This window comes from Excalfactoria chinensis, chromosome 2, assembly GCF_039878825.1.
Source record: "Excalfactoria chinensis isolate bCotChi1 chromosome 2, bCotChi1.hap2, whole genome shotgun sequence".
Taxonomy (NCBI): domain Eukaryota; kingdom Metazoa; phylum Chordata; class Aves; order Galliformes; family Phasianidae; genus Excalfactoria; species Excalfactoria chinensis.
The window spans coordinates 137,421,257-137,439,548 of NC_092826.1; the positions used below are offsets into that span (position 1 = coordinate 137,421,257).

Here is an 18,292-nt window from a genome sequence, read left to right on the forward strand (position 1 = left end):
TCTGGTCTCTTCCTGCTCAGAGATCCCCGCTCAAGAAATGCATCCTTCCTACATCCCTCTCTTGTGGAAACTAAGAAATGGGCTTTGTGTTTCCTTCAGTCCTGACAGCCCTCGCCTGTGGCCAAGGGGAGGAGGTTGCAGAAGCTGTGCTCTCCCTCTTGGCTGACAGTCTCAAGGGAGTGTTTCTCTTGGCAGGGAAAAATGGAGAAAGGCACAAAAAATAGCTTATTTCTTATTTCCTGAGTCATTGCTGTGTCTAGGCTTCTTTCTGCACATACTGATAAAATTATGCAATGTAGGCTTTGGGTCCTTTCCTATCCTCTCCCTCTCCCATGAGATTTCTAGCTACTCCCTTTAATGCATTATTCTGCACATGGTTCCCATCATACAGCTTCAACCCATGCGAATAAGGAGAACATACCCTGTGCACTGAGGCTGAGGAGCCCTACAGCTGCCTGCTCCTCTCCTTGATTTACTTACCCTTATCCTATAACTTTAAGTTTTATTTGTATTCCACTTTATTTTTTACCCTTTAGGGAAGGGACTGAGGTGGCCACAGGCAGCCAGGATCCCAGCTTCAATCAGGGCCAGAAAGAAGCAGGACAGTAGAAGCCTGCGATGCTGGGGATTCTTCACATTCCTCTTCAGCCTGGTAGGATGATTTAGGGATTAAAATCCATGACAACAAAGGCAGAGAAATCGTGCAGCTTTCCAAGTCTTGGAGAGCCATTAGATATAATAACCTGCAGCACACAGAAAGCTGGGAGACACCAAGCTGGGCTCAGCGGTGAAATCACTCCTGATGGGTGATGCCCATTGGGGTCCAGAGAGAATAAATCCTTATCATCTATCACATATTTAGGGAACTCAGAAAAACAGGTTTTTCTGTTGGCTTTCGTCTTCACTGCTGAAAAAGGTGTGTTCCTCCTGTGAAACAATCAGTGCGTGTTAACTCACCTGCTGTAAAATCACGGAAGCAGTTTTATGAAGAAATAAACAGGGCTAAGTCAGCACAGGCAGAAGGGAAGTATGCAACCACAAAAACTAAATGCATTGCACTCGCGTTGTTACTTTCACTATAAAGGTTAATTTTTAAAGCAAATAAAGTAGAGAAGACAAACTGTCCATGCCTAACAAGGGCATTGAAATGCCACCTGACAGATGCCATAATGGATCTGCTCAGAATAAATTGTGTTTATTCAGCTTTGGCCCTTAGCAGCAGGATTGTGAGTGGAGACAACAGACACAGAGAGGTGATGTTTAATTTTAGTAATACTGAACTCTGCCCTTCAAATCCTGGTTTGGTTTCAAAGATCAAGAGCCATTGAACTGGTTGTGGAAGTTGGTGGACAGAGCTTGGGAGGTTTTATTCAGAATAGGAGAAAGAAGCATTCAGAAATTCAGACAGCTTTTAAGAAATAAACCCAAAGATATGCCCATGCAGCTGTAGTCTATCTCATCTATGCATTTTGTTACAAAGCAAATGGTTTTCTTAGGGTTTTCTTAGGGCTTCCAGATGAACACTGACATTTTGCATTTCATCACCAACATTAAACTTGCCTCTCAACTGTAATGCAGGTTTAAATGGGAAAAGGTCAGTCCATCTGAACACCCTGAGCCTCCTGGATCAGCCAAAAGCCAAACCAGGAAGGCAAACAGTGAGTGCTGTGATCTGAAATGGGCAACAGGGACTTGAGACTCATGGGAGAATCATCTTGCTCTTTTATTCTTAGAATATATTAGCAGGATTTCTGCAGCTTGCAGGAGCCCAATAGTTCCTCATGCCACCTTGGTTTCATTGCTATTCCACACATATATTGGCTTCAGCAGTGCAAAGGAAAAGGAAATGAAGTGCACATGGCATGCATGCAGAAATGCAGCCAAAAGGAATGCTGCCTTGTGAAGCAAGGGTCTGACGAGACCTGTGCTCTATGATCTCAGCCTCACTGCGTTTGCCGCAGGGTTTCACTGGCTCTGATGATGACTGCTGTACTTTCTGACGAATGCCAGGAATGCAAGGCTGTCTGCAAACACTTGAGCACAAGCAAAACATCAAGTCTGCCAAGAATTGAAGGGGAGAGGGAGGTGATGCCTAAGCTTAGGGTGGCAGAAAGGTGCTACAGCGCTGCACTGTTGTGAAGCAATGCTATCCAGTCCGTGGCGTGGGATACTGAGAAGGGAAAAGGCTTTGCTGTAATGCTGTTTCCTGTCACCACCTTCAAACTGCTCTTCTCTACCTCTCCTCCCTTCTGACAGCGACCATGCCCTCACCACCACTGCTTTACCGGAGTTTCCAGTCTGTCTGACTCATCTACAGGCCTCTCCTACAGTCCCTTCTGTACCTCTCCTCCCCATCAGCTGAAAGGGAGATGAGTTTTGGTGATGTCCTCTGGAAATCCCCCTATTTTAGGGCCTTTAAGGCAGGATTTTTTCTTTTTAAATCCACAAGGAATCTTTTGGAGGCTTCCAGCTGCCTTCCAGCCCTGAAGTTTGACCCTGCCCCAGCCAACATTACCTTGTCTGTGTATTTGCAAAAGGGGGGGTATTCCTTCCTGGGTCCTTCCGAAAGCATCTAAAGGGATGGTGAAGGGTTGAGGTGTGAGTTTTAGCAAGGCACGATGCAAAATGCCAGCTCTCTGTGTTCTCCACTTGTTTGCTCTTGCACTTTGTGCCAGCACAGAGGAGTTCTGCTATATGAGGGCAGCCTGCAGCCTCTTGAAGGAGCAGCCTGACTCCTGGCAGGGAGGGACAAATAGTCCCAAAGGATTTATCACCACCATGTGCATCCCAGATCTGTCCCACTCAGAGAAGGGCTTTTCCCTTCTATTGGTGAAGCTGCCAGGTTCACAGCTGCTGAGGAACAGGGGGGGTTTGAAGTTTCTGACAGCTGTATCAATTGCATAGAGATCACCTAAACAACCAGAAACAAAAATAAACAGTAACAAAACAATGATTGAAAACCTCCCTCTGCCATTCAAGTAGAAACTTTCCCACCGTGGATTCCATTTCTTTCTCCTTCCTTCTTTTCCCTGCATTATCCTTTCGTCCTTTAAAAACATCTTAATGAAGAGAGGGGGGAAAGGGCAGAGGAAAACAGCTCAGTAAAAGCCTGAAGGCAGCGAGTTGTTTTCTGCTTCTCCTCCATGGTATCAAATGAGAAGGCTGCCAATTTTCTTCTGCTTTAAGCTCCTGCCCTGCGAGTCTTTGTGGTTACAGCTCTATGCTGGCAATTTCTGACCTGTTGTTTTGCTGCTGGGTTTGTCATGTTGTGAAGTAAATCCCCACCAGTGCACTCAAGCCCTTTCGACCCCAGGCACTGCCTCCAGCTCTGGGTTCTTCCCTCGGATTTACAGACTGTGGGGTCTTTTTGGGTTCTCAGCGTCTTCTGGTCTGAAGAAAGGAAAGGAGCAAGGCAGGTTGGAGCCAGCAGCAGAACAGCAGCGCTGCTCGGAGCTGCAGGAGCAGGAGGCTGGGCAGAGATGACGGCCAGATTTAATAGGGAGGAGCCAAGGGCAGCACGGCGCTGGGGCTCAGCCCTTGTTGGCTTCAGTCGGTGCATTGGGCGCGCGGATGCGGGAGAGAAATAAATGAGGAGTCATAGCGAAGACATCTGTGCAGCCAAGGGGAAGGGAACTGACGTTGGGGATCGCTGGAGCGGAGAACGGAGGGAGCCTGCTGGGTTTGGCTTCCACCCGCAGCAAGCTGACATCTGGGCACAGCTGTTTCCCGGAGCCTTTTCTGCCACTGCACGTCGCCTTCTTTGGCGGCCATGGAGTCGAATGGCACTTTCCTCGGTTGCAGCAGTAAGTCAGTAGATGTGTCCTTGGCGTTTCAGCCCTCCAAGAGCTTTCTTTTCTCCTCCTCTCTCCTCCCTCCTCGTTTTGCCTCTGTAGCTCTCTCCTTTGGAAGTCACGCAGCGTTTAGTTGGTTTTACAGGAGGGAGACAGCAGATTGTTCTCTGTTAATACAGTTAGCTGTGCTGGTAGGATAACTCTTGGCTGGTATGTGCGAGTGCAGAAAAGTTGTTCCAAATCTCCTCCTCCTTTTTTTTTTCCCCCCCTGTAAAAACAGAAAGTGGGATGGATGCTCCCTGGGTCAACTCCTTGTGCTCTGGGATAGGCAGCAGAGCCGGGATAAATCCTCTCAGCTCTGAGCCTGCCCCCAAGGCTCTGGAAATGCTCAGTAATAATAACGTCTCTACAGAAAGAAGAAATCCTCGCTGCCCTGACAGCAAGTGAGGTTCGAGAAGTCTCAAGTGCCAAAACTGGGAGGCTTGTCTGACAGTCAGAGTAAGGGAACAGCTCTGATTCCCTGGGCTGTAACAATGAGCAACAGCTCAGGGCTGTGACAGCTGCAGCTTGAAATGGGAAAAGTCTACGGTGCTGGTTTTCAGTTTGTGAGATGGGTGCTTTCTTTCTGCTGACTGCAGCTGTAACTGAAAACAGCTGAATAGAGCAATCAGTGATCGATCATCATCATCAGGTACAATAAAACTCCCCCAGGCTCAAGAAATCTTCCCTCTGATTATCCCAGAAATCACACAGGAAGGTGAAGCAGAGGTTAACATGGAACTTTCTGTAGGTATCTCATTCATTATGGAACCACTGGGGAGAGAAAGCTAAGAAACACATCTGGAACTATTAAAAGCTTTCCTATTCTAAAGCGTGGGGTCATTTTTTCAGTGGATATGACTTGCTTTCTTGGGTCAGGGACCAAGAAGAATTCAGTGTCTGTTTCTCTATTTTCTTGTCTTGGGCAGAAAAATACACACGTGGTGAATAAGCCAAGCTTTCAGAAATCTATTTACTGAAATTCCTTGACACGTATGTGCACGGAGTCGCTCTGCGTGCCAGACTGCTTGAGCAAGAGAAGTTGCTCACAGGTTGGTTTGCTAGCAGGATCACATTCGTGCTGCTCAGTGTGCTAGAAACGTTTCAGATGCTGTGACTTACACATGCGCTTATCTATGCTGAAACTCCATTTACTTCTGTCCAACAGAGATACAACAATGACGACTGCATTTGCTGTATGAGCATTAACCATGGACACATGGTTCTGTCTCAGTACAGTATCTGGCAGTCAGAGCTGAGATATTTTCCAGCAGTGAAAGCGGATATTACAGTTGATGAGAGCTTCTGAAAAGTTTGCGGAGTGCTGTTTGTGATGTGTTTGGATGGAGATCTGAGTCCTGGAGCGGAAACTGAGCATGCTCCCCTTCTTCATACTCCCAGCATAGAGCTGGGATTTCGTGGTTTTCAATGGGTTTAATTCAGCTGTATGAGCTTCTTGTTGTAAAGGCTCATCTACATTTATTACGCAGTGAATCTCTGCTGGGCTCCATGGGCTATTAATAACCTTTGTTTTGCCTCATGAACTTGGCATGTTTCTGAACTGGGAGTCCTTGTGCTCACACAGATCATAGAATAGCTAATTTGTGCTATGTCTTATTCTTATACACTGACCTCTTCATACAAGACACTGTGTACATTGTGCCTAGAATGCCAGAGCCCCATTACAGGAATGCCTTCTGCCACAGCCCAGGGTGAGAGTCAGCAGGGCAGGGTTTGTAAAAACCCTACAAAACAGGCTGTTTCCTTGTTTCTTCTGTCAGCTCAACTGACTTCTGGACGTAAGTTTCCAAGTGAATCATCTCCACCTGCCCTTCTTAGCTGGAAGTGCTAAGCGGGCTCCTCCTGGACTTCAGCCTCTATGGGTGGTGCAATATGGGATCAGCTGGGATCTGCTCCGAAGCAGCTGTTGGCTTTGATCTCCTTTCCTACAAACAAAATGTGCCCAGCGTACCTTGTTTGGTGTGAGTTACACCAGGTGTGTTGTTTAGGACTTTCTTAAGCTGTAACTTTGCTAGTAGTACAGGAGAATTCATCATACTGGCACCGCTCAGTGCATTAAACGTGCAACTTTTCTTTCTTTGGACAAGTTGTCTTATTTTAAGAAGTTATTAATATTCTCACACAAAAGCTACTAAATTTCCAGTCTGATAAATGGTTGTTTTTTAGTAGAACTACTCCTTTGGGGTTTGGCCTCTTGTCCCAAGTAGCAGTGAAAGGATGAGAGATAATGGCCTTAAGTTGTTCCAAGGGAGGCTCAGGTTGGATATAAGGAACAAATTCGTCTCAGAAAGAGAAGGGCACTGGCACAGGCTGCCCAGGGAATTGGGGTCACCATCCCTGAAGGTGCTCAAGAACTGTGGAGATGTGGCACTGAGGAACATGGGCATAATGGGGGTGGATTGAGGTTGGACTTGGGGATCATGGAGGTCTTTTCCAACCTTAATGATTCTATGATAGCCCACGGCTGGTTCTGAGACTTTTGCTAGTGTGTGTAGCCCCACCATCAGATCCAACAGTGGATGAGTAGAGATTTTAAAGAGGAAACAGAATGAGGAGGAAGAAGGAAATGCAGTCATTTGGAACATTGCTGTGGGTAGTAGAGATGAAAGGAAGGGAAAAGCAAGAGAGAGGTGTGGGGAAGAGTTTGTGCAAGATCAGGAAACTTGGCCAACTGGATAGGCAGCTCTAGGAGCCAAAGGTGTTGATGGTTTGGGAGCAAAGTATAGTTTCCCTCACGGGGAGATCAAAATATATAAACAGGTATTTATAGGGAAAGCTGCAGATAAGTACTTTTGATCTGATTTTGATTTGATCATCCAGGGTGAGATGGGTGAAATGCAGGCTTATAGGGTGTAGGCAGATGAGTCTCCTGTCCCCTTGCTCAGTGCACTGTAGGTATATCAATGCAGTGAGGCAGACCTTCAGGCCATACATCCCCCCCCCTAGGTCCTTACCATGAGTGGAGGGTCTCAGCCCTTAGTTGAGCCCACCAGAATGGAAGGCTGCAGACCCTGGCTCAAGCATGGAGGTTTTGCCACTTCCAGACTTTAATGACCCAAGACAGACCACGTGTGTGGAGAAATCTGCACAGCTTGGGCTGCCCCTCACTTACTTGGGTACCTTTTTAAGCCTTGTGTTGACACAGAAAAGTTTCATTGTCTATTTCTGACTAAAGTTACAGAGACCTGAAATTCCAAACAAACCATGTGGGAAAGAAAAGGATTTTACCCCCCCCCCCCCCCCCCCCCCCCTTCCCAGTTTTGCATAACTCAGTGCTGCAATGCAGTTATTGCACAAATCGTGCCCTGCTGTGGGATGATCTGAGTGACCCGCATTTTGGCTGTGGATATTTCAGCTCCTTAAGAAACTGTTGAGAAAAGCTGTTAAGTGTCCTTAAAAAATGAAGCTGGGATGCGCCTACAATTGACTTTGGTTTTATGAAGAGGACATCTTTATCAGCGTGCGCTGAGACACATGACTTATGCAAGTAGGCTCTTGCTGTTGGTCCTATCAATCACGTTGTCATTATTCCCTTAAATGACTTTCCTCCCACTCTCTTCACACCAACTACTGGAAAAGCTGTAATTGACTTCAAGCCAGTGATGGTTTTAGTGCTTTATTGCAGCCAAATCTGCTTGTGTGCCATTGTGGAAGGACTAAATCAAACTCTGACCATAGGACCAAACCTCTCATCACTGGACAAGAGGTAATGACTTTAAACTTCACCTGGAGAGGTTCAGGCTGATGATCAGAGGAGATGGAGATGTGGCACTGAGGGACGTGGTCAGTGGGCATGGTGGGGCGGGTTGACAGTTGGTCTAGATGATCGTAGAGGTCTTTTCCAACCTTAATGATTCTGTGAAGTTTTCAGTCTGCTTTTGAGTTCCTGGATGCAAAGAACTTTAGTAAGGAGTTTTATTTGGATTACATTGAGAGTGCAAGAAGAAAGCAGCAGCTTTTGGTGGGTCACAGGCAATACTGTACATGGATCCAGGCTGTCTTTGAATGACCCAGACTGGCAGGAAGCCATGAAGAAAAGGTGGCTTGGCTGTAAGGACTGAGTGGAGCAGAGCTGGAAAGGGGGAAACTGTCCTCCTAAAGGATACAGGGAGAAATGGGCCTGGGAGAAATATTGGGCAGGGTGTCAACAGTGATATCAGTGCACCAGAAACCTGCATGTCATGTGGATTTCTGATGCCAGTGGAAGAAGATTTTAGGCAGCAGTATGAAGGACAGGTGCAGTGTGGTGCTTGGGAACAGTTCCTGTATGAAGCTTCAGGATCACCTGGCTTCTGCACAGCAGGATCTCTCAAGGATCCAAGCAAAGTGAAAAAGAAAAGCCAGTGTAAGGAAGAGAAAGTGGTTCGCTGCTGCCAGCTTCCTGGAGAAGCCCATTCTCGGTGTGACCACAAGGTGGAACTTGGTACATACCACATGCACCGAAGATGCACCCACTGTCACGGAGCAGCAGTTTGGCCAGCAGTGCACTGAAGCTTCTGGTCCCATTCATCACTCCCCGGCCCCCACTTCTCCAGAAGGAGTGATAAGGGGACAGCTGGTGTAGAGGAGCCATTGGCTGAAGCGATCCTCAGCCTTTATCCACCAGGAACTTCAGCTTCTGGAGGCTCCATCACACTAACAAGTGATGGCAGGTTGACATGTAACTACAGACCAACTGAGCTATGACTTTTTCCAAGCTCTCATTCATTCTGAGTTCACTCGGGATAATCTTGCTTTTGGTAAGGGCTAGGAACATGCAGGGACAAGCAATGAAGTTCATTAGTCAGCAGTGATATTTTGATTGCACTGTTACTCTCTGAAATACAGTTCTGATGTAGGGAAGCTGAAATGACAATTAGCATCATGTAAAATAGACCTCATTTCTTCTTGGTAACATATACGGAGCAAGACACAACCTTTGACCTCATTAGTGGGAAAAGTCTGCCCATAAAATGAGATGTGAACGTGTTGTGCAGCTGCCATAGGCATTATTAGTCATAGCAGCATAACTTACATCATGTGCATGATGTAATGGGGAAGAGCGAGGTCATCACCAGAGTGCACATGTTCATTTCAGTCCCAAATCATCACAAGTCCGGGCACATCAGCTGACTTCTCTCATGTCATTTGTGTCAGTGTGGTATAAAGAGCCATCAGTATTAAGGCTGTGCCACTTCTGGTGTTTCCCAAGGATAGCAGTGGTTGGTGATGAGCTCCATCCCCCCCCCAAAGCACCTGCTTTTTTCCTTGTTGAAGTGGCTATGGAGCTTCCTTAGCAGCTTTGTACAGGGATGCGATGAAGATCAATTCATTTTGGACAACTGCCTGAAGAGCAGCCTCTAAATTAATTGTTCTCACATACAGCCTGTTTCCTACCAGCCTTTCTATCACAAGTGTCTTTTTCCTGTATACTGAAGCAGTTTGCTGTCTCTGGGACCGTGTTCTGACATCCTCATTCACATTGATTTCCATTTGCTCTGTGAGCAATCCGGTTGGAATCGATAGGATGATTAGCAAAACCTCAATCCTGGGTACGGGGACATGAATAACTTCACTCATGTGACAAGTTCCATTGATTTCAGTGGGACTGGTCATATGGGTAAAATTGCAGGCTGAGTGTTCACAGGCTTCATACCCAGTCAGGTGTCACCTACAATGAATAAGGGTTGGAGAATTTATCCTGAAGCCATTTGCAGGATCATTTCCTCCAGTGTTAGAATGTGACACAGCCCCGTGTAACATCCGTAAGCAATGCTCTGTATCCTACAGTGCCATTCATCCCTCACAGCTTGTCTGTGAGATGTGGCGATGGCTTTAGGACTCAATACTCAGATCTGCAGGACTGCAATACATCCAGATCTGTTGTTTCCTAAAGCCTGGCCCTTCTGGCCCAGTTTTTATTTTAAAGGCCTTGCACCAGCAGAACTTATATGTGCTATTCTGTGCAAGGAGCTAAACTCAGCGAGCGCTGATCCTCTGCTTGCTCATATGCACGCCGCGGGGATGCACACAATAAAATGTTCACAGCCTGTGAGGCTCTGAGCGATGCTGTTGATGGCGTTATTTATTAAGAATTAATGAGAAGATGAAGTGGAGGGGCTCAGTGGGCTCCCAGATCGGCCCCTATGGGACACCGGCTGCTGGCGGACTGGAGAGCAGTTGCTCAGAAGCAAATGGTTTTGCCAAGGCAAGTACGGGAGATGACTCCATAATTAGATCAATCCTCCGCAGCACAATGTGCAATATGGGAAGTGCTCAGGGACTGCTAACTAATAAATATCATCTAGCCATTACATCACGGTGCTCACCTCCCTGCCAAGGGCAAAGCCCTCAGCTCCCAGGGGAGCGCTGCTGATTGCAAGCTCCGACATCCAGCCCCTGTGTGTGGAGAGGGCTCACAAAAGGCTTAATGGTGTTTCCTCAGACACCTGCCAGCCCAGCTAATATGTTCTACATTGGCCCATCCATAAAATGCTTTTATTCTCCTTTGCCTTCTCTGACTGGTAGTTGTAGGGTGTAAATAGGGTGTTACTGGTGCTGTCGCTCAAGGCCACACAGTGACTCTGCCTTGTTCCCAGTGAGTTTCTTACAAAACATATGCCAGCAAATAATGAGTCTGGTGATGCCCTTGTGTTGATCAAGTCATCCAGTCATCTGTGCTGGTCTGGGTATCGGTAGGGCTTGCTTCCATGTCCACGGAAAGGAAGGTGGCTGGGGTTCCAGACACCTGAAATGAGAATCTGGTTCTAAAACCTAATACAAACTGTGATGAATATGATGGAAGCTGATGGTGGAGGGACTTGGATCTCCAGCAGAGACAGTGACGTGGTTAGCTGTTGAGTTTCTTGGGCAGATGTTGGTTCTGCAGTATGGGGCATTCATTGCAGCTTGGTTCCATTTCCCTGTATCTTCAGGGCATCTTCATCTACATCTTCAGGGCAGCAGCAGTGCAAAAGCAATGACAAAAAGCCTGACAAGGTCTGCAAACTCATTCAGGATGGGAGGGCTTAGTAAGTACAGCTCTGCATTTCACTGCAGGAGTCATGGTTAGGGAGGAGGTGGGTTTTAGTCTCAGCCATTGCTGGGACAATGGACATGAGGGCCAGTAAAGGAAATTATACTGACCATTAGGCAAAAATTGTTTGCTGTGAGAACATCTGAGCTTGAACAGGGGTTTAATTTGGCTGTGGAGCCTCCATCCTTAGAGATACCCAGAACTCACCTGGACAAGGTGTGAGCAACCTGGTCAGCGTTTGATGGTGACCCCACTTTGAGAGGGTGGTTGAACTAGACCTCAGAGAGGTCCATTGCAGCCTGAATTGTTCTGTGTAACCAGTGACTTGTTAAAGCGCTGCTGGGGGCTCGTCCCTATACCTTTAAATAGGAACGACAAGAACAAACCCACAGCTATGCTGAAAAGCAGGGTTAAGTGACTCACCCAAGTCATGCAGGTAATGGGTGGCAGAGAGGAAATTCTCCAAAGCCTTAGGAAAATGCTCTTCTCTAAATGGAAAAAGAAAAGCATTACAACAGTTTCCAAGCAGTTTTTGGGCTATGTCTGCCTTGGCTAAAAGGTGTTTCCATCTTCCTCTTCCCTATATGTCAATGGGAACTGCACAGGGAGCTCTGCACAGTGAGAAAGGGTGGAGCCAGGCACTGGTGGGCAGGCTGAGCCGAAAGGACTTTTGCATTGATCCGGAGCCCCAAAGCAATACTTGGGACTCCTGCAAATGATGCATACAATCCCAGCGGTGAATGAATGCAGGAAAACTTGCTCCTACTCAAGCAGCTGCCGGCAGATGAATGGGTGTAATTTTGCATCCAACACACGCGGCCGATGAGCAAGCGGGAGGAGACTTCCCACAGTCCCACCTCCCAGCCGGACTCTGCCCTTCTCTGCCTTCTCTCTCCCTTCTTGGAGCCCTGTTTGACGCCGTGCACGCCTGGGGCTCCTGGATGAGCAGGGATCCCTTCGGGGCCAACGGGGCCCCTCGTCCTTCCCGGCGCTCGGTGCCTCTTTCCGAGCCCTACGCTGGACCATGCAGTGCATCCGAAGGCAGCCCAAGCGCAGCGTGTCCCAGGAAAACATCCTACAGGAGCAGATCCATAGAGTGGCCTCGTTGAATGGCAGCAGGCTGGGTAAGGAACACGTTGACCAGACCCTGGGCACTTCCACATGCTGGTAGCCTCTTCGTTTCTGCCTCTTTTCCCTGCACGGAGGCAGCGCTTCACCCTAAAGGCAATTCCAAGGTTATTTTTATACTCTTGAGGGTTTTTTCCCCCCCTCCCTCTTTTCTTTTGCCTGTAACCTCCCTCCAGATGTACAAACCGCTTCGTATGAGGCATCAAAGAAAGCAGGACCTCTCTGGCAAAGGGTGGGTTTGAACCTTTCTTTCAGGCTGGGCTTTGAGATGTTGCTGGATTGAGGATGATGGTGGCCCCTTTCCTGCCTGATTTGAGGGCTTCTGGGTGGTGCGGTGCCACTTAGAGGTTTGCATTCACCAGATGAAAAGAGACAGGAAACCCAGGGAGTTTCATAACTCCTGTGGCTATGAACTCATGGCTGGTTCCTGCTTTCTAGAGGGACAGCCCATGTTGATACAAGTTCTTGATTTACGTGGCTGCGGAGAGCAGGTGGAAATAGAAAACAGCCATTTTTTTTCCCCACTGGAATTGTTTGGATCTAATCAAGCAGGTGGGAGAGAGAAGCCAGGAGGAAGAAACTTGCTTTATAGCAGTCATAATTAATGTTATCAGATCAGCAGGTTTGAGGGTGAGCAGCGCAGCACTACAGATTGTTGCTGTCACCTGTAAACATCATCCTAATGATCTTAGTGAAGCTGGAATCAGGCTGCTGCTGCGAGAGCTGCTGTGTTGTTACATTCCCTGCTTGTTGTATACCTGAGATGCATGATACAAAGGTTAATGTTTTTTGGTCTCTTTGTCTACAGCTTCATAGTGCAGGACAGGACAGTAGCTTCATGCTTGCTGCAGTGCTAAGCATGCTCAAAGCTCTCCTACCTTTGTCAGATGCTATTTTCACTCTAAACTGTACCGTACACTGAGTATGTTCTGTTTAGTAGGTATGTGATTGGTATTGTTTGAGGATTGGGGCCTGACCTGTGAAACGCATATTGCAATTTCCCATGACAAGTGTGTATTTGGTATTTTGCAAAGGGTTCTGAGCAAGATAAAGCCCTGCCACATATTTCAGGCATGATTTGGGCATTGATTTCAGCGTGGTGATTGTTTTTCTCATGCCCTGCATTGTTATATAATTGCAAACCAATATGCCTGTCCCGCTGCACAGTGTTTTTGGAAGCTTTAAATGACATGTGTATATGACAACTCTGGTTCCTTTCATACAGAAGTTTCCATTGCTGTGAGACAGAGCTCTGCATAGCAAACCTCATCAGCTCCCCGGGGATATTTGGCAGTAATCCCTAGGGACTGTTTGGGCATAAAACCTGAAATGAAGGAAAACTGCTGGGAAAAAAATGTTTTCTTTTAATCTTTTCTGGAAAGCAATTCAAATGAGCAACGGAGAGTGATGTCCCATTGAAACATCAGGGTGCGTTTGTGGTCCTGTATCAGCAGATCAGAGCAGGCTGTACTCCTCCTCTGACCTAACAAAGCGTTGTTTTCTGCCTCATAGATAGAAATGAAGAAGCTCAGTGTCTTGCCCAAGGCCATTTAAAGAATCTGTGACAGTACTTAGGACCAGGCATAAGAGACCAAACCCCACCTCCCCCCCCCGGCCCACTTTTCAGGTCAGTTTGGCTGTCTGAGATACTGTTTGACAGACACAGAGCCACCCTGAAGCAATCTGTGCTTACCAGTTGACTTGGGTTGTTTGGCCAAGGGTTGTTGGCCCTCCTTCCTCTGAGCACATCATTGGGTGGTTCAATCTAACCTTTGGGTCACTGTTGGCAGAGGTCAACCTTGAGTGTCTGCTTTATATCTGAAGAGCCCTGGGACATTTCCAGCCTCCCACATTAAAGGAATCGTGCTGCTCTTAGGCACTCATCTGGCCCTCTTGTCCTTCCCTGGCCAACCCCAAGGACTTCTTTGCTTTGAGGGTGACAGAGCACTGGAGCACATTGCTCAGAGAGGTGATAGACCCACCTGGACACTTTCCTATGTGATGTACTGTAGGGAACTGCCTTAGCAGGGAGTTGGACCGGGGGGTTTCTAGAGGTCCCTTCCAACCCTTATGACTCTGTGATCTTCTGGAAGCCACCTTTTCTCCATCCCCTCTCTTGCTTCTCTCATTTCCTTCTCACTTGCACTTCAGCTTGTGCCTTACCTGTGTGGATCTAGCCTGAAGGAGACAAACCTGCCCTTGTCTTCTGCTAGAGGCCATGCAGATTTGCCTGTATGAGATTGATACAGCTTTTTGCCCAGGTAACATGACATGTTATACATACTGCATGCAGTTTCTGTGTAACGAAATGTGTCACGGTTAAAATGGATTTCTCATAACATGCCTATGGACTGAAGCACCCAAAGGAATTGGTGGTTTTCCTGCTTTCCTGTTCATGCTTACCCTGGGATGCCATGACCTCCTCGTAGTCCCACAAGAATGCCTTGCGTGGTTGATATCTGAGGGAGGACAGAGTGAGCCAAAACAGAGATATTGTAGGTGAATACATAGGAAGAACTTTGTTGCCTTTCCAGGAACCATGGCAATGTTAGCAAAGCCTACCATAGAATTGTTTGAGGTGGAAGGGATCATTAAAGGACATCTGGTCCAACTCTCCTGCAAGGAACAGGAACATCTACAGCTCCATCAGATGCTCAAAGCCTGGTCCAGCCTGACTTTAAATGTCTCCAGGGATGGGGCATCCACCATCTCTCTAGGCAGCCTGTTTGAGTCTGTGATATCTTCTCTGTTCTTGGAAGACCTCCATCTCAGAGAAGAAGCCTCAACACCGCTGTTCAGGATACCAAGGCTTTGTGAGGCCTTTGTGGTGCCAGTCCTTCTTCTTGGCATTCTGGCCTCCTGTAGACCCCTGGGTATGTCTAAACCTCAGCAAACCCAAGAGGGGGTTAATTAAGCAGGCACTTAATTACTGAGACAGGTAATTGAATGTAGAGGATAGAGAGAGGCCACAGCAACCTTTCAAGAATCTCTAGCTTCCACAGTAGTGCTTTCAATTCTAGATGACTTGGCTGGGCTCAGCCCCAGAGCTGCTCCATGGTGATGGCAACCCAGCTGAAGTGGCCTGAGCTGCTCAAAGCTGTGCTGAGCAAACACAGGACACCCTAATATTTATCACTGTCAGAGATGTCAGGCTCTTTCCCAGCCTGAAATACACTCTTTAGGCCAAGCTGTTGTAACTACAAACACACAGCGCTGCATTTTGCTGCAACCATTATGACCCACCTTGGTGCTCTGCAGCCTCAGGCACTTAGGTTTTGTGTATGTACTATCAGGAACTTGAGGTTTGGCAACTTGGATCTCCTTCTGGGCTTTGTATTTCAAATGATGCTTGGTAGTTTATTGCTTTACCTTGTTCAAATAGCAGCTATTCAGGGCAGCAGTGTCTTCCAGAGAGGGGCAAAGATGGTGATATGCAGAAATGCCATACTGCAAAGTAAATGTTATCGCATAAATCAGTTTACTTGGATTTCTACCTCGTGAGGTCTTGTGTTATATCTACGTAGCACTGGGAAATTTCCTGTGATGGGAGCGTTGGGTGGCTGCAAGTGGCCAAATAGTTATTAATGAGAGTCTCATCTGCACTGTCATGATAAGGTCAGCAAAAGTCACGCTGAGTTGGGATATGCTGGTTCAGTACTACAGAGTAAAAAGCCTTTGATGCAATGACAGAGGTGTAATAGGCAAAGTGCCTATTACAGAAGGCCCAGGGTGTGTTCCTCATGCTTCGTTCTCTCACCCACCTCTGACACTTCACCCACTCCTGATCTCTAGTTAATGGCTAGTTGGAGGCACAGAATCTGCAAGGTATGTCAGTATGTGGAAGTCAGATATTGCTGAGACCTTCAAAACCGGACAGAACGGCAAATGTGTGTTTTGAAAGTCTCAGTAGACGTCTGTTTCTCTTCTAGATATCAAAGTGCCTTCCTGAATCTAGTCTAAGATCTAACCCTAGCCTGAAGTTAATCTCTGAAGTTCCTGGGACCAGAAAGCAGAGGGGTTGAAACTGGATGGTCATTGTGGTCCTTTTCAACCCAGGCCATTCTATGATTCTAGGATTCTATGATTTTAATTATACTTAAGTCTTGGGACTCAATCTAAGAAACCACAAGGCTGGAAGTCCTCATGCCCTTTCATGAGCATAGAATGTGACATGGCAGATTTCTGGGTCTCTTTACTCTGCTGTTCTCCCCAGAGCTGGCTGCACTGCAGGTGGTTTGTTTTTGCCTCTCACTATTGTTCTGTGGCAGTGAAGAACCTATGTACGTATTATTATATGTACAAAGGGTGGACCAAGCTCTGAGCACCCTGATCAAGCTGTAAGTGTCCCTGTTCATTGCAGGGGAGTTGGACTAGCTTGACCTTTAAAGGTCCCTTCCCACTCAAACGATTCCATGTCTCTACGTCTATTTCTTTTGCTGACTCTTGTGACATTACCACTACTGTTTCTCCCTAGGCTTGAAAGATGACAAGGACCTGAAGTTCCTCTTGAAAGGCAGCCAGCTGCTAAAAGTGAAGTCCAGCTCTTGGAGGAAGGAGCGGTTTTATAAGCTGCAGGAGGACTGCAAAACCATATGGCAGGAATCAAAGAAGATGTTGAGGTCTCCAGACTCACAGATCTGTAAGTAAAGTTTACACCATCACAGGTATAGGGCGCTGTCTGCTTGGGTCCAACCAGGACCATTATGAACCAAAACAAGGGGTTCTTGGGGGTAAACCAGAACCAGGACTATTTCCCAATGAACATAATGACATGGAACAATGAGACTAGATCCTTCACGTGTCCTGTATCATACACTGAGTTATGCTGTCTGCTTTGGATACAGCTGGGAGGAATCTAACTAAATGAAGAATGAGCCTTCAAGATTGTGCCCCTGCCCTACAGATGAGGAGTAATGAGGAGTAAGGCTAATAATAAGGATAATAAGGAGTAAAGCAAAATATGTTTGGTTTATTACCAAACTCTTCTTAACGTGACCTTGGGCAGTTCATTTAATCTCTTGACACAACCTTTCTCACACATTTTCTTTCGGCTCATCTATCTAGCTATAAAAGGCTTTGGATTAGAAACTGTTCCTTACTGTGCGTTCTGAGCTCAGTTGAACTGCTTAGGTCCCAATACAGTAACCCATAATGACAACAATTAATGCAAAGGCCCTAGGGAACGTTTGCTTACGAGGAACTCCCATGCTACTGAGCTGTGCTCCGTATAAAAGCAGAGTCCTTTCTCAGATTGTGTCTTGCTACAAAACAAACAAGGGTGTGAATGGAGAAGAATGACTTTAGAACTTTAATTTCTGTGCTCTGAGCCAGCAATTTCCAAATTATAGGCTCTGAGGGCACCTTCAGCAGCACTCCCATTCCCATCTGATTCCCTGAAGTGAATGGGTAGGATCCTTGTGCCATGGCTCCAGGGTCATTGAGGTTTGCTTGGAGAGGCTCTAGTTGATCCTATTCCCTCCATTCCTGGGCCAGTGGAAAAGAGAACTGTCTCAACCATGACTTTGTTTTATATTGTGTTCCTCTTAGCTGGGCGTTGGGCACAGGTTGGGAGTGGTGTGATTTACACCACTTAAGATATACTTTACTAACTGGGCAAAGCTGTCATTGCCACACTTAGGGCAGTCCCACATGCTCCTGGAGGGGCATGTGCTTCTGCTGGCAGTTGTGATGCAAGCTTTTGGGAGCACTGGAGAGCCACCTCGGGGTGCTTTCAACAAGCACTGTGTGGATATGCTTGAACCTGGGAGTGACCAGGAGAGATGAGCAGTGGACTGATCCTCAGCCCCCAGCCACAACCTCAAGACCATTTGTTTTCCCATTTCTTTGTCTTCTGCTGGTCCTCTGAGATCTTCCATCCCCAAGTTACCAGCGTGACTGCCCTGTTTGAACTTGTTTCTTAGGCTTTTGATTTCACCACGCTGATTTGTGTTTAATTACAGAGGGGATTATCCCAGTGTCGAGCCGTGACCTCTGGCAGGTTCTATTGCTACAGCTGCCTTCACTTTTGGCTTGGGATTTGCAGGTGGTCAAAAGACAGAAGAAGAGTGCAGGATTGTTGATTTGATGCTTAAAAGGCAGAAACTGTGAGGCGAGTCTCTCCAGAAGGTCACCCTTCCTTGTTAACAGACAGCAACCTTGCACTCCAGTGCAAAGCCTTTCTAAAACTGATGATAAGCTGCCTTTTTTGGAAGGAGAAAGAATGAGCCAAGTGGAAAATGGGAGATTTGAGCCCCAGGTCTAATCTTATCTGTGACAGAGCTCACAGCAGGAAGATGGA

At 47.0% G+C, this 18,292-nt stretch overlaps 1 protein-coding gene across 2 annotated transcripts in view; it reads left to right on the forward strand.

Annotated features, from left to right (window-relative positions):
* The first annotated feature begins 3,548 nt into the window (after window positions 1-3,548).
* Window positions 3,549-18,292, forward strand: part of PLCD1 (phospholipase C delta 1) — a 44,932-nt gene continuing 30,188 nt past the window's right edge. Inside the window, exons 1-2 of one of the 2 annotated variants that reach the window (XM_072329890.1) lie at window positions 3,549-3,803; window positions 16,469-16,633. In XM_072329890.1, the coding sequence (XP_072185991.1) occupies window positions 3,770-3,803; window positions 16,469-16,633 (199 nt within the window). In that variant the 5' untranslated portion in view covers window positions 3,549-3,769. Of the gene's footprint in view, window positions 3,804-11,733; window positions 11,991-16,468; window positions 16,634-18,292 lie in introns of those variants that run through there. The other variant, XM_072329889.1, reaches the window with a different exon arrangement.